Source organism: Camelina sativa, chromosome 4 (assembly GCF_030686135.1).
Source record: "Camelina sativa cultivar CO46 ecotype springtype chromosome 4, ASM3068613v1".
Classification (NCBI taxonomy): Eukaryota; Viridiplantae; Streptophyta; class Magnoliopsida; order Brassicales; family Brassicaceae; genus Camelina; species Camelina sativa.
In genome coordinates, this window is record NC_141883.1 from 4,043,320 (window position 1) to 4,070,004 (window position 26,685).

At 37.9% G+C, this 26,685-nt stretch overlaps 5 protein-coding genes and 1 long non-coding RNA gene across 16 annotated transcripts; 3 read left to right on the plus strand and 3 right to left on the minus strand.

Moving 5' to 3' along the window:
• The first annotated feature begins 1,832 nt into the window (after positions 1-1,832).
• Positions 1,833-7,717, plus strand: LOC147945326 (uncharacterized). The gene is made up of 3 exons (XM_087509201.1): positions 1,833-1,884; positions 1,986-2,715; positions 7,594-7,717. Exons 1-3 carry the CDS (start codon positions 1,833-1,835, stop codon positions 7,715-7,717), a joined length of 906 nt encoding a protein of 301 aa, XP_087365327.1.
• A 1,770-nt stretch (positions 7,718-9,487) lies between these two features.
• On the plus strand, positions 9,488-10,784 carry LOC104779790 (uncharacterized). The gene is made up of 2 exons (XR_766598.2): positions 9,488-10,155; positions 10,552-10,784. It is a non-coding gene; the product is annotated as an uncharacterized LOC104779790 (long non-coding RNA).
• Positions 10,785-10,915: 131 nt separating this feature from the next.
• LOC104779791 (uncharacterized) lies at positions 10,916-17,173 on the minus strand. 8 transcript variants are annotated; one of them, XM_087509865.1, is made up of 11 exons: positions 17,032-17,173; positions 16,466-16,718; positions 15,016-15,303; positions 14,806-14,859; positions 13,575-14,435; positions 13,339-13,487; positions 12,425-13,237; positions 11,840-12,199; positions 11,444-11,731; positions 11,232-11,368; positions 10,916-11,093 (listed from the first exon to the last, which is right to left on the minus strand). In XM_087509865.1, the coding sequence occupies exons 2-9, from the start codon at positions 16,523-16,525 to the stop codon at positions 11,671-11,673; spliced, it is 2,646 nt and encodes an 881-aa protein (XP_087365991.1). In that variant the 5' UTR covers positions 16,526-16,718; positions 17,032-17,173; the 3' UTR covers positions 10,916-11,093; positions 11,232-11,368; positions 11,444-11,670. The 8 variants fall into 8 exon arrangements, with proteins under 8 accessions (XP_087365991.1, XP_087365992.1, XP_087365990.1 ...); XM_087509866.1 differs by having other exon boundaries at positions 11,623-11,731; positions 16,466-16,707; positions 17,032-17,171; XM_087509864.1 differs by having other exon boundaries at positions 16,466-16,707; positions 17,032-17,171.
• On the minus strand, positions 16,797-17,799 carry LOC104783516 (uncharacterized). The gene is made up of 2 exons (XM_087509202.1): positions 17,732-17,799; positions 16,797-17,612 (listed from the first exon to the last, which is right to left on the minus strand). The coding sequence occupies exons 1-2, from the start codon at positions 17,797-17,799 to the stop codon at positions 16,937-16,939; spliced, it is 744 nt and encodes a 247-aa protein (XP_087365328.1). The 3' UTR covers positions 16,797-16,936.
• A 2,091-nt stretch (positions 17,800-19,890) lies between these two features.
• On the plus strand, positions 19,891-20,444 carry LOC147945327 (uncharacterized; the record flags this gene model as incomplete). Its single annotated transcript, XM_087509203.1, is given in 2 exon segments — positions 19,891-20,152; positions 20,155-20,444. Coding segments are annotated over 2 exon segments (420 nt in total), but the record flags the coding sequence as incomplete, so codon positions are not given.
• Positions 20,445-20,816: 372 nt separating this feature from the next.
• LOC104779792 (putative plastid-lipid-associated protein 4, chloroplastic) lies at positions 20,817-25,775 on the minus strand. Of its 4 annotated transcripts, none has more exons than XM_087509872.1 (6): positions 25,130-25,775; positions 24,894-25,007; positions 21,720-21,815; positions 21,335-21,409; positions 21,153-21,223; positions 20,817-21,081 (listed from the first exon to the last, which is right to left on the minus strand). In XM_087509872.1, the coding sequence occupies exons 1-6, from the start codon at positions 25,430-25,432 to the stop codon at positions 21,009-21,011; spliced, it is 732 nt and encodes a 243-aa protein (XP_087365998.1). In that variant the 5' UTR covers positions 25,433-25,775; the 3' UTR covers positions 20,817-21,008. The 4 variants fall into 4 exon arrangements, with proteins under 4 accessions (XP_087365998.1, XP_087366000.1, XP_087365999.1 ...); XM_087509874.1 differs by lacking the exons at positions 21,335-21,409; positions 21,720-21,815 and adding exons at positions 24,420-24,494; positions 24,709-24,804 and having other exon boundaries at positions 25,130-25,577; XM_087509873.1 differs by lacking the exons at positions 21,153-21,223; positions 21,335-21,409; positions 21,720-21,815 and adding exons at positions 24,261-24,328; positions 24,420-24,494; positions 24,709-24,804 and having other exon boundaries at positions 20,827-21,081; positions 25,130-25,577.
• Positions 25,776-26,685: the final 910 nt, after the last annotated feature.

Below are 26,685 nucleotides of genomic sequence, written 5' to 3' on the forward strand. Positions count from 1 at the left end.
CTAAAGGCTAATGAATAAAATGAGAGAAACTATTATACTACTAAGGTTTCCTCCAAATCTATCATGGTATCAGAGCCTTGATCCTAATTCCTATGGGTTATGGTTGTGTTATTTCCGCATTCTAAAAAAAAATAAAAAAATTATGTTTTTCTGTCGATTTCATCTTCTTTTCTTTGACCTTGTTTCCTTCAATCTATCTTTGTTGGAATATTCTTAATTTTTCTATAGTTATTAGTTTGCTTTGTTTTGTTTGGAATTTTGATCTATTTATATATAATAAAAAAAAATGAAAAAAAAGGAATGAAAAAAAGAAGAAGAAGAAGTCGTTGTTGATGTTGTCATTACTACAAAAGATGACATGACCAAACGATTCAATTTGACGATGATCACAACCACAATCCACGTGGTTGTGCTAGTCCAACGAGTCTTCATGTAGATTCATCTTATACTACAAACAAGATGGAGCCACGAAGATAACTATCAAAGTGATGAATCTGACGGATACGATGCTGATCCAAGGATGACAAACCTGAATCTGACCATGACAACTACACAAGTTTCTCTATGAACAAAAAGTTCGAAGAACGATTTAAACTTGTGATTTTGAAATCAATGGAGATACACATTCTCCACTGAATCGATGACCTTATGGCGAGGTATAACGCCATTAATGACTCTATAGTGAGTATGAAGACCGTGAAGATGATGTGATGATGATCGTCCAATCTCATACGTGTTACCACGTATGAGCTTGCGGGAGGATATTAGGAGATCTCGGAGTTAAATGGAAAATTAATATTTGTGTAATATTCTGATATTGTTAAATAAGTAGATTTACCATTATTGAATATGTAAAGAACTTGTTAGACAAGTTATATCTCTTATATAAATATAAGCCTAAAGACTAATGAATAAAATGAGAGAAACTATTATACTACGAAGGTTTCCTCCAAATCTATCATCCTAATAGTTACCTTATCTGCTTTTACATTTTTAGCTCCATCGTACATCGAAAACATAAGGAGTAAATGTAGAAATTTATGGGAAACTGACCTTTTTCGACTTCCTCATCGTCAACTGGAGAATCTTTGTCGAATTCAAATATCTCCCATCCTGCACCCTTACTGGTATCTTTTTCAGCTGCAAATTTAGCGCATCATTAGACTTTGATTTATGAGAGAATCCTCAGTCATCTGACCTAATCCCCAACCAATACCGTGACACATTCTTCTAGCTCAGCTTTACACCTCTATCCCCTTAACTAACTATGATTCACTACAAAACTTCTAGGCTAGCAACAATAGTCTTGCATTAGACTAATAAGAAATTCTTATTCATATCATCAAGACTAAAACACATCCCACCGTTTGACAGTAACATTCCAAAGATGGAAAGAAGAACTCATCAACCACGTTGATGATGGTTTCACATAAATAGACTGAAAAAGCTTATCAATGTCATATTCAAGAGAGCCATGATACTCTCGTGGCTTCCGCTCTGAATCTTTACTCGATGATCCCATAACAGATTTACCATATCTCCCGGAATGTTTTGGCAATCTTACTTCATCATCCTTCTCTTCCACAATTTCACAAGCGCCTCCAAACGATCCCATTGCAAAACAGAGCTTATACAGTAACTAAAATCTCTTGAGATAAATCAAAGCAGCACCGAGTTATTCATCATCTCTCTATGATCCGTTTATAAACTTCTGGGAAACACAGTCACACAATTTACCTGAAAGAGAATAATCAGAAGGAAAAAAAATGGTTAAAGAACATTAACTTCAAATGAAGAGCAATGTGTATAAAATTAAAGAACATTAACTTCAAATGAAGAGCAATGTGTATGAAATTAAAGAGAAGCAACAGATCTGGAAAGCAAGTTAATAGAGCTATAAGTGTTTTCATTATGTTTTTTCATAGACTCAATCATGAACCGTACACAAAGTACAGATAGGGAGAGGTACCCATAAATTAATATAGCTAAAGAAGCTAAGAAAGTCTTGAGTTCGCTAGCGAGGCCGTATAGTGTCGTAGCTCCGATTCTGGAAGAGAACATAAAAGTGATGGAGAACATGTCTCTTGATAGTCTTGTTGAGTTTTTTGAAATATATGATTCTGTTGCTGAGGAGTTTGTTCTTCTAATGTTGAAAGATATGTGTATTAATAACTCGAAGCCTGTTCATAAGTGGTGTGACTTGTGCAAGAAGAACAATCACAACCTAGAAGAGTGTTATTTCAACTCTAGGGCGAGGTCGGGGAGAGGTAAGCAGAGGAAAGACGAGTGCTTTCAATGTGGAGAACGAGGGCACTATGCAAGAGATTGCAAGAGAAAGATTCAGCAAGAACAAGTGGCCGCCACAGAAGCTGCCAAGGAAGAAGAAGAAATCAGAGCTGATTACCTTATGATAGCTGCAGAGGACGACGTTTTCTCTGGTAGATTCAGTTATGATGAGGATATGTGGATGATATACGCTAAAGGTACCACGAATCATATGACTCCGTATGAGAAGTATTCCACCACTTTAGACAGAACGGACAAGGCTAAGGTTGGATTGGCAAACGGGAAGGTTCTCAGTGTTGAAGGAAGTGGAGATGTGAAGATCATGATGAAGGAAGGGAAGAAGAAGACGATCAAGAACGTGCTTTACGTTCCCGAGTTGAACAGAAACGTGCTGAATATTGATGTGATGCTAGCAAGAGGCTACTCGACAATAACAAAACTATTAGGATATACATCATATATTTACTTAAGATACGCTTCTATCACAATAGGCAACTTCTATGTGTATAAATACTTATTCTACTCAATGAAATAAACAATTTTGGCATTCTATTCTATTCTATTTCATGGTATCAGAGCGTAAAAATTATGTGACCTAATTCTATTATTTTCTTTCTTCTCGCCGCCGTTGTCTACTTTTGAGTCACGGTCGTGTTTCAATTTCTATTTTCTATACTTCTATACTTCTGTTTTTTGTTCTATCATCGATGGCAGAAACCACAAACTCTCTTTCTTCTACACCAGCAACCACCAACGCTGGAAACCAACTCGTCGTTGCACCATCCAACCCATACTCGCTTAGTTCCTCTGATAATCCTGGATCCTTGATTTCTTCAGTTTTGCTGAGGGAAGACAATTATTCAGAGTGGGCGACCGCACTACGTAACACCCTTCAAGCCAAGCAAAAACTAGGGTTTATTGATGGGACAACACCCAAACCCTCTGCTAATCCAGAGCTTGCTCTGTGGCTAGCTGCGAACTCCATGATTATCGGTTGGATTCGTACCTCGATAGATCCTCAGATCAGATCTACTGTCTCTTTTATCTTTGAAGCTTCCACGTTGTGGGAGAGTCTTCGGGTTTGTTTCTCTGTGGGCAATGGTGTTAGGAAACAAGTCATCAAAGATGAGATTGCCTTATTTAAACAAGATGGTCAATCCGTTCTTCAATACTACGGGCAGTTATCTAAGTTATGGGAGGAACTTCGTAACTACACATCTCGTTGTGTATGTCGATGTGAAGCTGCTCCTTACACGGCCAAGGAGCGTGAAGATGACCAGATTCACCAGTTCCTCTTCGGTCTTGATTTGCCACGTTTTGCTAATATCCGTTCTAAACTTACCGATGAAGATCCTTTGCCTTCTTTCAATCAAGTTTACTCTCGCATCATTCGGAAAGAACAAAATCTCGATAACGTCCGCTCCAAGGAAACCACCAAGTCCGACGCTATCGGATTCTCCGTTCTTTCCGAATCATCTACACAGGTTGCAGCTGTCTCTACTTATAAACCTCGAGATCGTACTTGTACACACTGTCGTCGGCAAGGTCATGACGTGACTGAATGTTTCTTGCTTCATGGCTTTCCCGATTGGTACTCGCGGGAGGCATTCGTGGCTCTTCCGATACGAGGGACACCATGCCTCGGTTTGAGTCCCGACCAGTTCAACGAGGAGGCTGGTCTAACAGCGGCATAGGTCGTGGTCGTGGAAGAGTTAGCAGTGCTCATGTTGCGTCTTCCTCATCGGTTCCTGCCAATGATCAGATCTCTCATCTGATTTCTCTTCTTCAAGCACAACGTCCTAATACTTCGTCCGAACGGTTATCGGGTAAAACTAATCTTACTGATGTTATTATTGATACTGGAGCGTCTCACCATATGACAGGAGATAGTTCTATTCTGCAAGACGTTTTTGATATTATACCATCACGGGTTTCCAAGCCGGATGGAACGGCTTCCCGCGCTACTAAATGCGGCAAGCTACAGCTCAATAACATATATAAGCTTCGTGATGTGTTGTTTGTTCCTGATTTTGATTGCACATTGATCTCTGTCTCCAAGCTGCTTAAACAAACTGGATCTATTGCCATATTTAGTGTCACATTGTGTTTCTTACATGACCGTTTTTCGAGGACTTTGATTGGGGCGGGGGAAGAACGTGAGGGAGTTTACTATTTTTTGGGTGTCTTGGCTGCTCGTGCTCACTCAGCTTCAACCGCGTCTGTGTCGTCAGGAGCTTTGTGGCATCGTAGATTAGGACATCCTTCTACTAGTGTGTTGTTATCTTTACCCAAATGTCATTAATCTTCCCAAGACTCACACAAGATTGAGAGTTGTGATATTTGTTTTCGTTCTAAACAAACAAGAGAGGTTTTTCCTATTAGCATTAATAAAACAATGGAATGTTTTTCTTTGATTCATTGCGATATTTGGGGACCATATCGCACTCCTTCTACTACTGGTGCTGTCTATTTTCTTACTATTGTTGACGATTTCTCTCGTTCTGTTTGGACATATCTCATGTCTGCCAAGTCTGAAGTTTCTCATTTTATCCGCAGTTTTTGTGCCATGACTGAACGTCAATTCGGTAAACGGGTCAAGACGATCCGCAGTGATAATGGTACAGAATTTATGTGCCTTACTTCGTACTTTCAGGAACACGGTATTCTACATCAAACCTCATGCGTTGATACTCCGCAACAAAATGGACGTGTCGAAAGAAAACATCGTCACATCCTTAATGTTGCTCGCTCTTGCTTCTTTTAAGGGAATCTTCCCGTCAAGTTTTGGGGTGAGATTATTTTGACAGCCACATTTCTCATAAACCATACTCCTTCTGCCGTGTTACATGGTAAGACACCGTATGGGGTTCTCTTTGGCCAGCGTCCTTCTTATGCTATGCTTCTCATATTTGGATGTTTGTGCTATGCTCACATTCGTCCTCGCAATAAAGACAAGTTTGCATCCCGTAGTCGCAAATGTGTGTTTCTTGGTTATCCATATGGCAAAAGGCTTGGCGCGTATATGATCTTGAATCAGGAAAGATCTTAATGAGTCGGGATGTTCAGTTTCAAGAGGATGTTTTTCCTTACGCATCTTTGGATTCACCTCTTCCTGCTGTTTCGACTCCTGTCACGGCGGTTGATGAGGATGACTGGTTCTTACCGGTGCAGCCTTCTTCTGGGTCATTAATTTCACCATTGGCTGCAGAGTCTCCTGATGTAGTTGTTCCTCCTTCAGTGGATCCGCCACTGATTGATCATGTTCCTGGTTCGGTCGACCCTGTTCCTAGATTGGTCGATCTTGGTCCTGGATTGGTCGATCCTGTTCCTGGATTGGTCGATATTGACTCTGCTGTTCCTGTCGCTCCACCTCCAGCTGTTCCCCCTCCGGCACAAGTTCTCTCCACCGAACCTGCATCTCCGGGCCTACCTGAATTGTTGGGAAAAGGTCATCGGAAGAAACTACCTTCTATTTTGCTCAAAGACTATGTTGTTCCTCCACAACACTCCTCATCTCACGTTCTCACCTCTGATCTTTCCTCTTCAACTTCCTCGTCTTCGGTTTCTGGTAAGGTACTGTATCCTATCTCTGATTATCTAACCGATGTGGGTTTTTCAGCCAACCACATTGCTTTTATTGCCGCCATTCTTGATAGTTCAGAACCAACACACTTCAAAGATGCAGTTCGTATTAAAGAATGGTGTGAAGCCATGCAAAAATAAATTGCTGCCCTCGAAGCAAATCATACTTGGGACCTCACCGACTTGCCTCATGGAAAGAAGGCTATCAATAGTAAGTGGGTCTACAAACTCAAGTTTAACTCTGATGGTACTCTTGAACGTCACAAAGCTCGTCTGGTGGCTATGGGTAACCATCAAAAACCAGGCACTGATTTTAAAGAAACTTTTGCTCTGGTTGCCAAGATGACCACGGTTCGTTCTCTCTTAGTGATTGCTGCTGCCAAAGACTGGGAGGTTCATCATATGGATGCCCACAACGCTTTCCTTCATGGTGATCTCGAAGAAGAGGTTTACATGAAGTTACCGCCTGGATTTAAATGTTACGATCCCACAAAGATCTGTCGTCTTCGCAAGTCATTGTATAGCCTGAAACAGGCTCCTCGCTGTTGGTTTGCTAAATTGTCTACTGCGCTCTGACGGCTTGGTTTTACTCAAAGCTATGAAGATTATTCTTTGTTCTCTCTCAAGCGCGGCTCTAACATCATTCATGTTCTCATCTATGTGGATGATTTAATTGTTGCTGGCAATGATCTCGCTGCCATCAACCGTTTCAAGGGCCAGCTACACAAAAATTTTCATATGAAAGATCTTGGCAAGTTGAAGTACTTTCTTGGCCTCGAAGTTTCACGTGGACCTGATGGGTTTTGTCTCTCTCAACGAAAATATGCGTTAGATATTATTCGTGAAGCCGGTATGCTCGCTTGTAAACCATTCGGCGTTCCCATGGAGCTCAATCACCATCTTGGTTCAGTGAAGAGTCCAGAGTATGATGATCTGGCGCAATATCGTAGGCTTGTTGGTCGCTTCATTTATCTCACGATTACACGTCCGGATCTGTCTTATGCTGTTTACATCCTATCTCAGTTTATGCAGACACCACTGGTTGCTCACTAGGAAGCTGATCTCCGTCTTGTGTCCTATCTCAAAGGGTCGCCCGCTCAAGGTATTTTACTCCGCTCCGAAAGTTCCTTGTCTCTAACGGTGTATTGTGATTCGGATCATAGTGCATGTCCTTGCACGCGTCGCTCTCTCTCTGCGTATATCATGTATCTCGGTGACTCTCCAATCTCTTGGAAGACTAAGAAGCAGAAGATGGTGTCGTCCTCGTCTGTCGAGGCAGAGTACCATGCTATGGCCTATACTCTCAAGGAAATAAAGTGGTTGAAGGCACTTATGACAACTCTCGGCGTTTCTCACGATCATCTGATTCCACTCTTCTGTGATAGTCAAGCGGCAATCCATATTGCTGCTAATCCCGTCTTCCACGAACGTACTAAGCACATTGAGCGTGACTGTCATCAAGTTCGGGACGCGGTTCAGGACAAATTGATTTATACTCATGACCAAGTGGCTGATCTGCTTACCAAGTCTCTTCCGAAACCGCAGTTTGATTTTCTATTGTCCACCTTGGGAATTGAAATTACGACTTACCAACATGAAGGGGGTATTAGGATATACATCATATATTTACTAAAGATACACTTCTATTACGATAGGCAACTTCTATGTGTATAAATACTTATTCTACTCAATGAAATAAACAACTTTGGTATTCTATTCTATTCTATTTCAAAAACCAAACGAATGCATTTTTCTCGATCCGACTAGGGCAATGTTTGGGGATACTGTGTGGGATGAGAGAGGTCCTTCTCTGCGTTTGAAAGTGATTGAAGGTAATCTCACCTCTTAATGAGCATGCTCTTCTCACTTCTTAAAGCATCTTTATCGGGACCTCTTAGTGTAAATTCTTAGGTTTAATCTGAATAAAATTAAATCAAAATTAGGAATATTGTTTTTTTTTTTTTTTTTTTGTCAAACAAGTTTCATTAAAAACTTAGGGCCTCAAAGAGGATAGTTCATACAAGGAGAGATTTAAAAAGTTACAAAGCTTAATAAGGTTACAAAGCATAGATAGATAGTGGCTCCATGAGTTTTCCAAAAGAATGCAAGGCTTTGGGAGGCTAGCAGGACTTGAAAGATCTGTTGGGACCAAGGTGGAAGTGCCTTTGAAGATATGCTCCGCAACTTCCTGGATCAGCAAGTGATCAACAATGGCTCTTGCAAAATAAGCAGCGGAGCTTTTAAAAAGTTTGTTCCAAAGGGAACTGAGGGATAATGTTCTGAAGATAGGGTAAAGGTCCTTGAAGAGATTGTGGTAACCTGTACTTCTTTGAGTAGAGGTCATAATGCCACAAATCTTCAGGCTGGACTGAGTGGACTTCAAGAAGTGGATGAATTGCAGATTGGAGAGCATAATCAATAGGCTAGGTAGAGGGAGGAGGCAGATGAAACAGAGGTAATCCTCACCCCGTGGTGGTGGGATCATAATGCCAATTTTCATCAAAATTTCTCCATCCGAAAGTTCAACCCTTAGTGTTGCTGGTAACATGGTTTTTTGAAGACTCTTAAGCCAACCTAGCAACAAAAACGACTTAAGGTTCCCTAGCAGTCTTCGAACTAATGGAATCCTTGAGTTTAGTAGCTGTTGGCTAGGGTGGGGAAGAGTGGAATGCAGACCAAACCTAGTTACACTTTGGCACTGAGGCAATCGAAATGTTGGTGATAGATAGGGAAAAGGTGCAAGGGATGCAGGCAAAAACATAGGTCCGACTAGCGGTTCAGGAATACTAATAGGGCACAGCCAAACAATCCTCCAAACCAAACCAAATGACTGGCCTTGACAAAATAAATTTTCAAGACAAATAGGTGCATCAATTTGTCTGCTACCGAGGGATACTCGACTTGACCAAGCAGGGTAAATTGACACAAAACAACTTGCACTTGGTATGAAGTTATACTCAGATCTAAGGGACGTCCAAGACAGATATGAATCACAGTTTTTCCTAAGGAAACTAAACTCCAGGGTTCCAAGATAAGAGTGAGATATAAACCTGGGCAAGTGGAATAATAAGAGAACAAAGGAGGATGCCGAGGATAAAGGTTGCTTTGTCGAACTCTTTGTCGTCTCCGGCGTCAAAACAGAGCTCCCGTCCAACTGCATCCAAGTAAACGCCTTGGTGAGGGGATCGAAATCCGAGGAGCGGTGAGATGTTGCGGTTGACAGTGAGATGAGACGGTAAGAAAGACCAGGACCAAGGATAATGGGGCAATCAAAGTTCTCAGAGACGGTAACAGGTGGCTGGGATCTCGATGGGGCAAGCTCACAGAGGAGAGACACCGGAAGCGGAGGAGAGGGAGGGGGTTGAAGCTGGAGCATGGGCGGAGATGAGATCTGGAATCTCAAGAGTTCTCCGATGAAGCCAAAACGAGGAACAAACAGAGTAAAAAGAACAAAGGAACAGCAGATATGAAAAAACGGTGACCCAGAGATGCCGATCGGACTCGACGCTGCCGGGAGAGGATGTCTTGGTGGTTGTGCCAGAGAGAGGGTGGTTAGGGCAATTAGGAATATTGTTAAGAAGAACTTCTTAACTAGGAAGTTTAAGAGTCCATAGGAGTCGTCGACGTGTTCAATAATTGTTGGGTGATGCATTTAATATAAAAAAAATTATTTTCTTCTTCTTCGGTTCCGTCTCTCTTCTCTCTCTCTCTCTTTTGAAGGCTCCAACAACGAAAGCAAATCCAGAAAGTATAATCCGTTGAACTGAGAGGAGATATGAGTCAAAAATTTATATCTCGTCGTCGTGTTCATCATCTCCACCGAAGCTGACACCATCAACAATTTCAGTTCATCAAATCAGAACCATATCGGTTCACCAAATCGGAGATTCAAGTGGTTAAAATTGGACAGTTTGGTTCAATGATGCTCCAGTCTCTTTATCTGGTAAGAAAATCTAAGTATCTCTATAATTTCATTTGTAATTGAGATTTTATGTTAGCAAAATTAGAGTTCAACGAATTGGAAATTGATGTTAGTAAAATTAGGGTTCTATGATGTTAGCAGAGTGGGAATTGAGAATTGATCTGTTTGTTTGAATAATTTGTTTGAGTGACAGATTGTTTCGTTTTTGATCCCTATTTGAGGTTTTTTGGTTTGAATATGAATCTGAGTTTTTGACAAGATCAATGGATTTGATCTGTTCTACTGTTTTTGCTGAGGTTTATTGGAGAATTTGCAACAAATTCAAGACATATTGAAACAGAGACTTTCTACTGAGGTCATACAAGGTACAACAATCGTCCTTTCTCTTTTTCATATCAATTTTTGTATGAATTTGTCATTATTTAGATTATGTGAGTTTCTTGTTTACTTATGTACTTTTTGTTTTCAATGCTTACTGTCTAATCAGTTAGTGTTCTGCTCTGTTCTTGTTCAATGTTTGTAATGAATAGGTTTGCCGTTTGTGTTATGTTCTAATATCTTCTTAGCAATCAGTCTTACTGTTATTGTTTCACTGTCTTCTTGGAACCAAAGTAATTTGTTGATGGATTGTCCATTTTTGGTATCTTGTACCAAGTAAATGCAAACATGTGCAACCATAATTTGATTTATTTCTCTGTTTTGAAGTACTTTGTTGATTGATTTTCCATTGATGTGTTGTTGTCTACTGTTTTCATTTTCAGGCTGCATATATTGATGAAGCTGTGAGATGCAAATTTCGACTGCATAAATGACAAGTTTTGAGAGTGTGTATCAAGTTAACTTGAGAGTCAAAATATTTTGTACATATGATTTTGATTTTCAAATTTTCAGTTTTAAGAACTCTACCATTGGAGTATGTTTTTTTTAAAACAGTCATGAGTTTCTTAGAATTTGATTTAGCTATATTTCTATCAAAAATATGGTTAAAACTCCATGAGAAGTTCTTAACCGTTAAAGATGGTCTTATATCAAACAAATATGGGGTCACTAAAAATAAGTCTGTGATGAAAACCATGAAAGGGTCAAAACCCAAATTGGACGGCTCAGATTCGTTAATCTAAGATATTGGGCAACAAATCTGCGACATAACCATCAATATATCTGATAAACAAATCTGTCTCCACTATTTTCTGAAATTAAATCTGCGATAACTAGAAATAAGTCTGTAACAAAACAAATCCGCGGTCACTAAAAATAAAGATAAGTCTGTGATGAACCATCGTGATTTGCCTTTCCTTTCCACCTGCAGTTATGAACCATCATGATTTAGACTTTATATTGAGGAGTTTCAATCTCCAGCACCATGACTCTCATCAAATGTGAATGCAACCTTCATGAAGCCAATAACAAATTAATGCTAAGACTTACAAAGAAATCATACCTTGACTATATTTCTTTAAAGAATTGTTTGAACTCTAGGGCATCCTCACTGTTTTCTTTAACCAGCTTGTATACTTCCATAAACAAATTAGGGAAGGCACGATCAAAGTATATGTAAACCCCATCTGGAAGAAGTTTCTGAGAAATAAAAAAAACAATTAATTTAGTGTAAGTATATTTATATGGACAAATGATTTAGTTAAGAGAGCAAACCATGATGTCTTGTGGAAGTGTACTGTAGTGATGTTGAGTGTTTCTTATCAACCTTAACAAATCAGGAAAGTTGTAATAATTATACTCTTTCACATGATGTATCCAGCTATTCTCTTGAGCGTTGTCGTGCCTTGGGTTGGTTTTCTTGTTGTACTCTAGAAAGTCGCGATGGAGCTTACCTTCCCAACTATCTTTATGTCCAATACCTTTTGGAAAGTCCATCATCATCAGTTTATATGCAAGAAATCAATCTTCTTCTCATCGTTCCAAAAAGAGGATGAAGAAGCACTTGATTAGCGAGCAGATTGAAAATCAGGAATAAATATTAGTGAATAATCAGTCATATAAAAACTGAATCGAGATTGGATAAAAATTGAATCTGAGATTAGAGATTACCGAGTATGAGGCTTAGGGCCCAACAAACAATTGATCAGGTGAAGAGCATCAGGAAAATTTACTCTACGTTTATCATAGGAGTTTATCATCATGTTGCTTATAGGCTTACGTGCTCTAAAGGGATCAGAACCCCGAGAAAGAAGATAATAGATTAGAGAACCCAAAGCAAACATGTCTCCTGCAACAGTGGCTTCCTCGTCGTTTGGTGGGAAATCCGGATTCAACTCTTCTGCAACGCCCATGTCATCAATTTTTGACATGAGCCTCTTTCCATTATAAATTATCATTATACTCTTTGGCCTCAAGTCACGATGAATTATATCTAAACTGTGTAGATGCTCTAAACCTAAAACAACATCTCTGTTCACAAATAAAACGATACAAATGTAAGTAATAAATCAATGGAAACCTAAATTAAAACGATACAAATGTAAGTAATAGTCGTAGGATTAAGTCTGCCGTCACTAAAAATAAGTTAGTGATGAAAACCATGAAAGGGTCAAAACCTAAATTGGACGGCTCAGATTCGTTAATCTAAGATATTGGGCAACAAATCTGCAGATAACGGGTTTGAACAAGTCTAACCTGATGAGGTTTCTCAATAGGATTGATGCAGCTCCATTTGCTGTCCACAATTTGGGGTATGCAGCTTCATTTGTTCTCCACATTTTGGGGTGTGCAGAACTAAAACCAAACGCAATTTCTAGTGATGCTTCATTAGTTTTACAGATGTTGACGAGATGTGTGAGATTGCCCAACCACGGTTCTACAGCATAGTAGAAATAATTCTTCTCAATTTCTGAAGAGAAGTATCTGAGGATGTTTGGGTGATGATCAGCAAACTGGAGAATATCTACCTCATTCTGCATTTCATCAGTTTTGACCCCACACTTTATATAAACTGGCCTCTTCTCCAAAAAACCTTGAACTATTGCGAACTCACTTCTTTCTTTTAGTTCTATCACATCTCCTAATACCAGCTTTCCCACTTTGGTCACATTTGTCCTTTCCCGAGCGTATCTGAATATGGCAAGCTGTTCAAATTTAGACTTGGACTCCTCAGACTTGGACTCCTCAGATTTGGACTCCTCAGACTTGGACACCTCAGAAGACTTGGACTCCTCAGACTTGGACACCTCAGAAGACTTGGACTCCTCAGACTTGGACACCTCAGAAGACTTGGACCCCTCAGGCTTTAAAGCATTATTATTTCTTCGTCTTTTGGGGTTAACTACAACGTTCCGTTCAGTAGGCGTTGTGGGCGGCGTTGGTACTAATGGGATCCTCCGTAAATCCATCCTCAAGCATCTCCATAAAACCATGATGGTCTTGAAGTATATACCCAGGATAATCACTATCCAGATATATTTATCTCCAGATTCAACCTCTTTTGGTTCACTGATCAGAAAAAAAGAGAAATCAAAAACAATTCTACAGAATATGTTGGAAAGTAAATTAAAATGGAGCTTATAAACAAAAGAGGCGGAACATGAACTCACGTTGCCTCAACTCTGCAGAACAAACATAAGATGAAAAACATCTTCGCCGGTACATCAGTATAAGTTTGCACTCGGAAATTAATCCACGCTATAGTTGTGCTCAGAAACTTCAATGCCCGGCAGAAAATCAGAGCAGCAATCGTTCCAACCTGTAGGTAAATATAAATAAAAAGCTAAAGACAAAGAGGAAGACAAGACCGGAAAGAGATACACAAGTAAAAAATAGTGTGACGCACCTGTTGTTCAACTGTCTTGCATTGGAGTGGGTACGAAGGCTCAAGCAACTCGGTTACCTCACTTACAGTTCGGCCAGCCAAAACTGCAGGGATGGACGCTTTTGGATTCAATAACCCGCTAACAAGATATCCTATAACATCTTGAAAGCTATTTCTACGTGCTTCACTGTTTGAAGCGTCAACATTATCAACCACACCTAGAATCTGCATAAGAACCTGACTTGTCTCTTTAGGCTCTTTACTAGCGTAAACAGGAACTAAAACTTCAACCAGACCACGCTTAATCTTTACTTGAACATAACTTAACGATTCAACATTCACTTTCCCCACCAATGTTCCTAAGCCAATAACCCCTCCCACATGCGCTTGCCAAGTGCTCCCATAAGAGCCATGCAAAAGCTGGGGCAAAAGTTGTTCAAACACTGGTATCCGCACACTTGGATGGGGCGAATACAATGGATTTGTAGAAGGGCTCGAGACAATCACGGAGGCATTGTGACCACCCCCAGCCATCAGCACATTAGCATATTTGACACGAGCTTGAAACAAAAGTGTTTCAGAAAACACATTTAACGCGATCAGAGAAGATTTGGAGTGGACCCGGTTTTCATTTGCAAGCACACTGACCAGCGCATCTAATAATATCCAAGGATCTAACTGTTTTGACTCAGATGATTGACAACTCTTGGACGTGGAACTTGCCAAAATCACAGAACTACTAGTTGATGCATTTGAGGAGGTACAGTCAACATGCAATATAACCACAAAACGACGGCAATTGTTTTTCACAAAATCTGTGTCACTCTTGAAGATTGGCTTCTCAGCCATTAACTGAATCTTTGTGTTCACTACTAAGTCAGCCTGCAACAGTTAGAAGACAACCCAGTTAATAATATGAACCTTCTTAAGCAAATTAAGCCAAGTGAAACAGGTCTAATAAGAAAAGAGAGTTAATCTGTAGGAGCCTACAAAAATACAAGATCAATATTCTATTAAAAAAATCAATGGCAACAAAACGACTATTACAGAATTAACATTCAATATATTACACTCTAACCGCACTGGTTCAGGAAAGGAACCAAAAAGTTTTCAAACTTTCTGATAGATGCAGAATCTGAACAGGTCACAAGCAAACTTACATGGAGAACACGTCTTAACCAAAACAAACTAGAGTGTTCTACGATATTGGTTTCCCAAGGAACCTAAATACAGTATGATAGAAGCCACTTACTTCAAGATTTGTAAAATCCCAGTCGAATTCATATAGTGACTCCAGCTGGTCCCACTGTATTCACAGTTTACAAAGAATTAGCCACAAAAACCAAGGTTTAATCATGAAGATAAAAGAACCCTAAACCTTTCTCATCAATCAAACTCTGTAATCTTAAGTCAAATATGTGTAAACAGTAAATCCAAACAAGTCTCTAAAGGAAAAAAATACCAGATGACGCTTCTCCATGAAGTACTCAGGCTCATCTTCTTGCGCCTTGGTTGCTTTGGCTCGCTTGGCTCTAGGAGACGATTTATGCCATAGTTCCGTCTGCGAGCCTCTCTTAAGCTTTCTACGCCGTACCGGCGGTTGTGAAGAAGAAGCACTTTCATTTTTCCCCTGCGTCGAGGTCTCTACCACCGCATCAACGTTCTTACTCGCCGGCAAAGTAGAACCAGCTTTACGGCCTCCTCTCGAACCTCCTTTCTTCTTCGCTCCCTTCCTCATTCTCGAGTGTAACTAATTAAAACCAAAACAAAATCCAAAAAACAACAAAGATATCAGCGCGGAGAGGCGAATGTGAATCTTCACCTTTCGCAAGAAGAGAAGTGAGAGAAATAGAGGAAAAAAAAAAAGCAAGCTAGGGTTTAATGGCGGTTAGGATCTTTGATTTTCGATAGTCAAAGAAGACGAAGAAGTTTTTGTTGGGAGTGTACCTCTCTATCTGTCGTCCTTTTTCTAACGTCCCCACCCCACGCCCCTACTGTACTACTACTACTGAAGAATAAATAAAAGAATAAAAGAGTTTCTTATTTATTTTTTCTTTTTTTTTTCCCAAAGAAAAAATGGAAAAAATTCATCCAGCTCATATTTGTCTAAATAAATATCTAATTTGCACCAATAATAAATTATTCAAGTCAAGTCTGTAAACTCCTTTATACCCTAAATGTTTTCATTATATTTTGACAGCTAGCTCATTTATTCAAGTCTGTAAACTCCTTCATACCCCAAAATGTTTTACACCCTTTTAAACCAAAGATTTTTCTAATTCATAAAAAGATAGTGTTATCTCTAAACCGGAAAATAATGAGTATAACCGGCGAATAAAGGATACTGTGTCTTCATGTCACAGTGCTTGATTAAACAATTGTGATATTTTTAATTTTCATCTGACACTATTAATGGGCCAATAGTTTGCCATTACAAACCATTAATGGACCTAAGAAATTAGACCCAAACAAGTTGAAGTTGCATTAACGAGAATATTAATTGTTCGTGTCACGTTATCTTATACGCGATTATGCAATGACTGATCACAGGTTGTGCAAAATAAACTTGTGTTAATCAAACTCCATCTTTATTAATCGAACTCACATTCGAAAAGTAAGTGACTATAAATTTTAAAGTCGAGTAGTATATTACAGCTGCTAAGTCTGTATACATTTATGCATTTATTTAGCTTGTTATCTCATTGGAGATATAATCTTTTTTTCAAACAAACAACGAAACATATTCTCTACATATTTTTTATTTTTTCAACAACCATTCTCTACATATTCTACGCTATAAATATTGCCTAACAAAGAATCTAGAACCTCCTACAATAAATATTTTTAAAGGAATATTTCTATCGTTGTGCAAACGGTACAAAAATAGAAAATTCAGGTTTTGGAAACTTTACCAAGTTATAGGAAGGCCAACTCGACCGGACCGGGATAAAACAAGAAATGAGAAGAATCATGGAATAACACGGCTAAACTTTCTGCATTCATTAGGAGACCTCTGCTCTTCCCCTTGGCAGAAGAACAAAGTCGCCGGACACCACGAGAAGCAGTTTCCGGTGAGCTGCAAGTTCGCTGAGCCAGGCTTCAGAGCCATCAAAGGACCCAGTACTGTAGTGCCGGTCCGGTATAATTGGGTGCCCTACGCATAATCTAGTTTGGAGGCTTTAGAACAATTTTTTTTTTATCTCTTATACTAAAGAAAAAAAATTCAGACCTATTTTTAATAGATTCAGACCAAAAGTTAAAATTTTTTAAACCAAATTCATACTAAAATCTCATTTTTTGGGACAAATTTATTTATTTTCTATAAAATTGAGCATTTTTTCTAAATACTTAATCAAATAAAACTAAAAAAAAGGCCTTAATTACTAAAGAAAAAAAATGAAAAAAAACTGGGACCCCAATCCTTTGCTTGGGTTGCTTCCCCTATGGGCTGGCACGACATCGAATAAGAAATTCCTACCTCGCAAGAGTCTCTGAAACCGGGCGAATTCGGATCCGGACGATACGGTTTTCAAGACGTATTGTGTCGGAATCATACCAAAGAAGTTGTTGTTCTCTAAGGACAAAGCTGAGAGCTTTGGTGATAAACCCAAGAACAGAGGTAACACGCCTTGGATCCGGTTGTTGTTGAGATCGATTGATGTAAGCTCGCTGGGGAGACTCAAGGGGGAATAGTAAGGTGAGTCTAAAGAAGTGAAGCCATTGAAGGAGAGTGTTAGCTGCTGTAGAGACTGATGAGTGAAGATGAAAGATGGGATTGAGCCGCTGAGTTTGTTGTGGGCAAGATCAATCACTTGGAGAGAGCTTAAAAGTTTGAAGCTTTGAGGGATGGTTCCTCGGATGAAGTTGTTTCGCATCGAGATTTGGACTAGAGACTCCGGTAACGTTGATGGGATCCGACCCGAGATCCGGTTATCGCTAGCGTCGAGGTAATAGAGGTTTTTGAGTGAGATCGGGGAGAAATCACCCGAAAAGTCCCCTTTACCAAAATTATAATCTCCTATCTCCCTCTCTAGTCTTCGTGTCCCTATTTCATTTAAGCTAAAACGAAAACCCGATTTTACCCTTCAATTCATTTTACCCGATTACATTGATTTCATTTATTATTATTTAAATATTGAATTAATTAAAAGAAAAAAAAATAAAATGTGGAAAAAAACAATCGAGCGAGCTCGCTGCTCGACGTCGTTGATTCCACCACCGGTGATTCTTCGTCGGAACTCTCCATTACCGCCGTGTCTTCACATTTTGAGTTGTATCAAGCTCTCCTTATAATGCAAGTGCATTCTTCAACAAACATAAGAATAATTGAATTAGATTAGGTTTTGGAATTTTAAAATTTAGATTGGATTTGACTTGATATCCTTAGCAAATTCGGTGTTTTACCATGATATATGGATCAAATGAGCTATTAGTTGATAAAAAATGGATCTTACGGTTGAATTGCAGTGAATTATAGAGATTAGAACGAACTCCTAGATTTGATTTTGAGTTATCGCGATTGGTAAAACTGGTAAAATTGATTAATGTAGTACAACCAGTAAAACTAGTAGTATTACTAATTTATTTATTTTTTGAATTTGTTTGACAGGATATAATTTGCGAGAAAGTCAACACACAATTTAAGTGTGGAGGTCGCATGTACAATATAATAGACAAGAGTGATATAAAATTATAAAACTGGCTGGTAGGATTCCAAATACAGAGATTTTCTCGACTAGAAGGTACAACAAGATGCACACATGCTCAAGCACTCCAATGGTTGTTATTTCATAATTCTTTTAATGTTTGTGTTTGATTCATGTAGTACTAATTGCTTATGTCACAATAATCATGAAACTTAATTTAAAGTCTAGTACTGTTTGATTTTTCATTCAAAAGATGTGTATACTGGGAAAACTGGTAAAACTATACTAACTGGTAAAACTGAATTATCTTGTAAAACTGGCAAAAACTTGTAAAACTGTATTAAAGAATGAAAATAATAAAATTAAGAATTAATAAAATAAAAAACTAACAATGAATGTTCATATTAAAAGTACGTGAATTTTGAATTGTTATGAAAGAGCCTAAATAATTGTTTTCTTATATTTTTAAGATCACTTTGTAAATAATAACCAAGTTAGGATGACAAAGTTATGAAATTGAAGTTTTTTAACATATGAATGCATAAAAAACTCATAAGAATAGGTTAATAGAGTTAAGTGAACTGTAAACTAAAAAATGTAATTATAAGATTAGGTAAAACTAATTTAATTGAAAAAAAACTAAAAGTAGAACTATGTGAACTAAAAGTAAAAGTAGAAAAGTAAAACTTGCACAGGTGGCTAAAAAGTGTGAACTAAAAAACTAATTTACTTTTACCAAGTTTTCCAAAATCAAGACAAGACAACTTACTTTTACCAAGTTTTCCAAAATCAAAACGAGACAACTTACTTTTACCAAGTTTTACCAAGTTTTCCAGAATCAAAACGAGACAACTTACTTTTACCAAGTTTTCCAAAATCAAAATGAGACAACTTACTTTTACCAAGTTTTACCTAGTTTTCCAAAATCAAAACGAGAAAACTTATTTTTACCAAGTTTTACTAAGTTCTCCAAAATCAAAACAAGTCAACTTACTTTTACCAAGTTTTACCAAGTTCTCCAAAATCAAAATGAGTCAACTACAAATACACTATTTACACCGAATCAAAATCAAAATGAGTAACTACAAATACACCATTTACAACAAACTTCTTTAATGTGATACCTTAATCTTTTTGTTATACTCTATCGGCAGAAAATACATTCTCAGAGGTTGTAATGCTATCAATCATCACCAACTTATACCCAGACATATAGTTTTACCTATATATACCAATTTTTTCCCCACAAATATGGTTCTACCTAGTTATACGAGTTTTCCAATAAACTGTTCTATTTTTTTATCACTTCTTTCGACTTCGTCACCATCTCCATCAACAACCGGAGTGAGAGACACCCTCTCATCTTCAAGCTCCTCATCTTCTTCATTCATTTGGAGTTCCTCCGACCCAACATGTGTGGAGGTGGCCGTCAAATCCAAACCTTTTTTGAGTATTTAGAATAAATTTTATTTTCTTATGTTTCGTCATAATTATGAGAAATCCTAATTTTTGAGGAGAGATCGGACCCTAATTTTTCAAGAACATAGGGGTTGGAGAGGGCGGGGCGGGTGAGACGGGTGAGATTGGAGAGTGAGTCGGGGAGTGGACCGGAGAAGTAGTTGCCGGTGAGATCGAGGGTGTGGAGATAAGGGAGGTTGAAGGAGAAGGAAGAGAGGGAGCCGGAGTAACCGGCCTGGTCAAAACTGAGCTCAGTGACCCGACCCGATACGCAGCGGAGCCCGCAAGTGAATGTGTCGCTGAAGACATTGTCGCAGGGATCGAGGGAGAAGTCCCAGGTACTCAGACAAGAGCCTGGACTCATGGATTTGGCATCTACTGAGTTTTTCAAGTCTTTGAGAGCTTTCACATCACCCCAGAAGGTTTTGGACTCTGCTGACGAAGATAATAATAAAGTGGCTAAAAGAATTAGAAGTGAAGACATAACTAAAGAGAGATGCTTTGGTTTCTGAGACATGTTTGGAAGAAGAAGAAGAAGAAGAAGAAGTGGAGCGGGGTTGGAGTGAATAAGATCGTTGGACTTGGATGAGAGGCTCGTGTGATAAGGAACCTTGTTCTGAAACTTGAAAGATACAAGAATTTATTATATATATAGAAATAGTGTGTGATTATGTCATGTGTGTGAGGGTCCATCAGACAACATCTGTACAGTGAGGTGTGGTTGGCCCTATACACCATTCCCCTTTAAGATTCCAAAGCAGGACAACTCGTGAATGTGACCAAAAGTTGTCAAAATCTTAATTGAAGTCTTGGTTGTTGACATAAAAAAAAGTTTTTATAATAGCCTTACAGGGAGCAAGGTTGGTGAGTTAAAAACAAACCAGTTTAGATGCAAATGCTAGAATCACAAAAACCTGAACTTTCAAAAGGATGATCTAATTGTCACTATTATAATCTCGAGGAGCAGCAATAAACAACATCAAATAGGTCCTCAAATTTTGGAGAAGAAACTTCTTTTTATGTTACATTTCTTTTTGTCATGTATTTACTTTGTTGAGACTCTCTTCTGAGTTTCTTATGTGATTTACGAAGAAAGTTCTTACATCAAACTTAATACCCTACCCACTCATCAGAGACACACACAATAAGGAAGAAGAAAAACAACCAAATTTTTATTTTTATTGCTGAGATTTATCCCATTTAAGGTTTTGTGCTTTTTGTTGCTTAGCATTTAAACGTTTACAGAAGAAGCTCGTCTTTTTATTCTCTCTTATTGGATATTACTATGTTACATTACACTTGAAGAGAGATATAAGGTATGTATGATGATGACTCGGAACCATTTTCTCGATCAGAGAGGGATTCGATAAGTGGGATCGAACATCTTCAATACAAACAGCAAGTTGCCTTTACCCCTTGTTATTCTGTAAAAATAACATCCCTTTAAAGATTCAAACGTTTTGGTTGTCTGTTCCATATAGAAATGAAAACTGACCGTAGTTCCTCGTCCACATAGGTAATCTCTAGTTCACCAGGTGCGGTATCATCAGGTGCTTTTTTAGGAATCTGCACAGCAAACACTAATCAGTAAAAGAAGCATACGGTGTATGAATCAATCAGTACAGGCTCACTTATAGACGCACGCACATATAGCAGCAAGAGTTTTGGTATACTTACAAAGCCGAGAATTTTATACATTTGGAGTTTCACAGCAGCCTTCTTTGAACTGAGGGGTGTCAAGTCTCCAGTTACCTAGGAAAACATTGTAGTTTGCTATCATATATGAGTCTCATTTTACAAACTCTGCTATAGGAATATTACTCTCCAAAGATGGAAACGCTATAACTTTAGTATTAGTCCCCTTTCTTGCCTAATCAGCCACAATGGAACGTGATCATTACACATATGTGACAAAGTCACAAACTTTTGAACATTTATAACAATGGATCACATCAAATAGGTTTCCACATCACAGAGAAAAAGAGCATCGTATATGGTTCAACACAACTCAAACCTACTTGTGAATGGAATGAAAAGAGAATTCAGTGGTTTGAAACCTTACCGAGTTATAGAAAGGCCAAGTCTCCATGGTTTGCACCTTTAGTGTATCCATATTGATAGATTGGTAGTTGGCTATTGATCTTAAGAACCTTGGTTTCTGTTTCCTTGGTTTCCAATGGAGTTTTAAGAGTTGGAAACTCTGTTCGAAGACAGACACATAAGAAAGGGAAAAGAGAGAGATCGTTTCTCGGTCTTCGCCATGGTTGACAAGACACACCACCGCAAGTCAAAGATATGATTTTTCCACACCTCCCTCTCAAACGAGAGGCCCTCGTCGTTTCCGACTCATTACGTCGTCGTTTGGAACAAATGTAAAAAGATGAGCTTCCCCATTTTCTAGTCCTATACCAAAATCAAGAAAGAACACAATGAGACTGAGACCCATTTGTTTGTTATAGTTCCAATTGATACAAGAATGAGACTAGAAAACTATTGGGTACATTAGTTATGTGACAACTTGAGTTCTATCAAGGGCTAAAGTTACCTATATCATAAGCATTATGAAATTACGACTCCAAGAAGCTCTTAGATCAAACTTAATACCCTAAAGATGATAATCAGACAGTAAGATAAGAAATATGTGAGAAGGTTTTGATGGGACCAAGAAGAGGCAAAATATAAGAATCTTACAGTGACTCTTGTACAGTTGTACCGCATGCACATCATATAGTTTGGGATATAACTGTACCGCATGCACATCATATAGTTTGGGATTGGAGCCAACTGATCACAATTCCTTTGGAATACAATCCAAGTCCCACATATAAAGTTTGATAAAAATTATCATTAATATATAAAGGCTTAGGGTCAATCTAATAATTGCCAATTGATTTTTAGCTAGAAGCCCAAGACAAGCCCAAATTTAACATGGTATCAGAGTCCAAAATTAAAATTCTGGTGGATCTAGAAAAGTGGATACGGACATGTCTCTTGTTAACCCGAGTAATGGGGGTCCAAGAAGGGGTTTATTATCGGTTGTTGAAATACAATCAAAGTCTCACATCTGAAGTTTGATAAAAACTATCATTAATATACGGTAAAACCTCTATAAATTAATAAGATCGGGATCATGGAATTTTATTAATTTATAGAGGTTTTAATTTATCGATAAATTAATATTTTATTAATTTATAAAGAGATTTTCTCATTTCATATTGAAAATTTTCTATTACAAAATAAGATACTTTTGTTATCATTCACATTTTTAAAGAAATTTCTTAATTTATATTCTTGGTTATCGTAATAGGATGAATGTTAATTGTTTAATATATTATCTAGGTAAAAATGAGAAATGTTAGAAGTTTAGAGTTTAGAAAAAATTGTTACTATTACCTTTCATGGTAGTAATGAAGTCGTAGAAGATATTGTGGTAACTTTAAAACCAATTACTAAAGAAACAATTATCGTATCTATAACTCTTTACAATTTATGGATGTAATTTGAATATACAACAATGAAAAAATTAGAGATGAGCTCCAATAAGAATGCAAATTAAAAAAAATAGGCAAATAACAATAGAATCATATTTCACTAGATTTTTTTAATATATATATATATATATCAGTTTATATGATTATTAATTTATGATATTGATGGAACCATATTTTTACATAGGATTTCCAAAAAAAATATTATCTTATTATTTTATCGAAATGCATCATTTCCAAAAAAAATATTATCTTATTATTAATTTAAAGAGTATTAATTTATGGAGGTTCTACTGTATAAAGGATTAGAGTCAATCTAATTGGTTATTAGGGCGAAGACAAGTCCAAATTTAACAAATTCAACCAAATCAAGATTCAGAATCCTGGTAGAATACACAGATGCATATGAGCATTATCAAGTTAGGAATAGAACTTACCTACCTCGATGAAGGTAATCAATAGAAGTTGAACCTTTTCTGGTTCAAGATTGCTGAGAGATGAAACCCATCAGAGACTTTAAACAAACGAATGAAGAGTTTCACGAGGAAGAAGGAAGAAGAAATCGTTGCAAGGGCTATATTTGACGACAAACTCCCAAACGAGAGGTCTGTGTGTCTCGCCAGCTTTGTACGGCGTCCTTTATCAGAGAAACACACAACATGAAAGAAGACAAAATCCAAATTTTTATTGTAACATGTTGATGCAAATTAGAACCTAGAATAACCCCTTGTCCAACACAGGGACATGAGTTCTTTTCTGATTTCTCTTGACAATTCAAAGTTTTGAGCTTTTTTTTTATCTCATAATAGTGCAATGTCGATCAGAACAAGCTGAAACATTTACAAAAAAGCTCGTCTTTTTTTCTATTCTCTCTTATTAGATTTTATGTTAGATTACATGATGAAGAGAGACAGAACAAGGTTTGTATGATGGCTCGGAACCATTTCGATAAATCAGAGAGGGATTCTATAAGTCGGATCAAACATCTTCAATATAAACAAGTTGCCTTTGTCACCTCTTGATAACCTGCAAAACAAAAACATCTTTCAATACTCAAAACCTTTTGGATATTTGTTCATAATACATGAAAATGAAAACTATCATTCACTACTGACCGTAGTTCCTCGTCCACATAGGTAATCTCTAGTTCACCGCGTGCGCAATCAGGTGCTTTTACGGGAATCTGCACAGAAAACACCAATCAGTACAAGAAGCATATGGTATTTTAATCAGTTTTTCTCTTATATAGCAGCAAGTAGTTTTGGTGTACTTACAAAGCCGAGAATTTTAAACACTTGAAGTTTCACAGCAACCTTCTTTGTATTGAGGGGTGTCAAGTCTCCAGTTACCTAGGTAAACATTGTAGTTTGCTAATATATGAGACTCACTTTACAAAGACTCTCCAAAAATAATGCTAGATTGATGTCTGATGATAAAAGTTTGGTCTTACTCCTAGGTTCTTACCTTGTTAGCCACAATGGAACGGTTTAAATCACAATGGAAAGCAATAACAATGTTCTCTAAACATAGTTTGAAAGAGAATTCAGCGGTTAGAAGCTTTACCGAGTTATAGAAAGGCCAAGTCTCCATGTTTTGCACCTTTAGTGTATCGACATTGATAGATTGGTAGTTTGTTATTGATCTTAAGAACCTTGGTTTCTGTTGCATTGTTCAAGAGATAAAGAGATTGACATAACAAGCCAAAAACCAACAAAGACAACAACAAGAACAGCAACACATGTTCTAACCTTTGCTTGCAAAATCGAAGCAGAGGTTGTATAAATGAGCTCCCATTTCCCATTGACTAAATCAGACTTCAGAGGCTGCTTCGTTGGGTTAATTGCTTCCACTTTACGTGCTAACTGTCTCCATACAAACAAAAGTCACTCAGAATTGTTTCTCAATCACATTCTCTAGACTCTAGTGTACCAAAACTATTCTCAAAACCCTAATGATGGTTCCCACAGGAAGAGAAATCAAGAACCTGATCAATCCGAAGCTGATCATCAGGCGAGGCCTTAGCACCACGCTTGAGTGGTGCAATGGCTTCAAGAAGATCTTGTTTGAGCTGTTTCTGCTTCTCAGCTCGACCGTTTCTTGTCAGAAACGCAGGAGGAAAGCTGAAAACAGCTTGGATTCTCAATCTTTCTCGATCACCTTTTCGGATGCTCTGTAACTTCGTCGGAATGGCGAAGCCACTGTCCGACTTCATAAGACTGCCGGAAAGATTAAATCCGGTGGTCGGAGACATCGGAACTGTAGTCTTTAAGCACGAATGTAAAGCCATTGAAATCAAAACAGGACAACACTTTCTCTAATGAACTTGTTAGAGTCGCTGCTTCGTTTCAGAGTCTCTGACAGAGACTCTCTTTGAATGCAGACACAGAACAGACGAAGAGAGAAGAGTGAGATCGTGGCTCTGTCTTTGCCATGGCTGACAGCACCAACACAGTCGCAAAGATAAGATTTTTCTCTCTCTCTCTCCTCTGAAACGAGAGGCTCTCGTCGTTTCCGATTCCGTACGGCGTTGTTTTGGAACAAATGTAAAGAAAGAGAGCTTTGCCATATTCTTGAAATTGTCCAATGGCTCTAGCTTTTTTCTAAAGTCTATACTAAAATCAAGAAAGAAACACAATGCGAAAGTGATCATTTAAATTTTTAAATTAGATAAGCAGTTGTTTTCTATAGAATGATACAATATAGACACTACAAAACTGTTGTAGTGAAGACTTGACTTCTATATCTTATCATATTCTACACAGCTCCTTAACGATTGTGTTATTTAATACTATGAATCAAGGGCTAAAGTTACCTATATCATAAGCAATATGCGATTACCAACTGAATTGACAAAACTTTCAACGCGGAAAACCGAATCTTCACTATGATCATCAAACAAGTAAAGGATTCTAAGTTTCCACTACGAGTTACAAACAATTCACTACAGCGGTGTGTTACAGGAAACAGGAGAAATAGAGAGAGTAGATGCATACACAATGAACGAGAGTCTCAAATATACACATGGCCACATGGGAGAGCACAACAGAACCAACAAACTCTGACCATCACTTTAACCACTCTTGAATCCTTCTCTGGTTGTGATCTTTGTACCAGACCATAACCAACTCACTTCTCATTGGTTTAACTTTATATTATTGAAAATTCATAATCAACAGAAACAATATAGGAAGGTTATATGAACAATTAACGATAAAGTTTTCATGAACAATTGATGTTTTTAGGCTTGGTCCCCATGGCTAATTATTGTATACTTGTTGACAGTTTTAATCTTTTCTAATTTGTGTTGATCACGAATTAGTAAATCATATGGGCTCTAACTCTCTAACTCAGAGGTACTTCCTTGTCAAGGAGACCTTGATGATGAGTGTGGAGTACTCGTGTCCTATATATAGTTAACTAAATAACATTGTCTACTTTCTTAAATTGCATGCCAAATATCCAAAATACACATGACACGGTCACAGGATTGATCAAATGTTTTTTGAAGACCTAAGGAGCACAAGTTTGAATGCAACAATT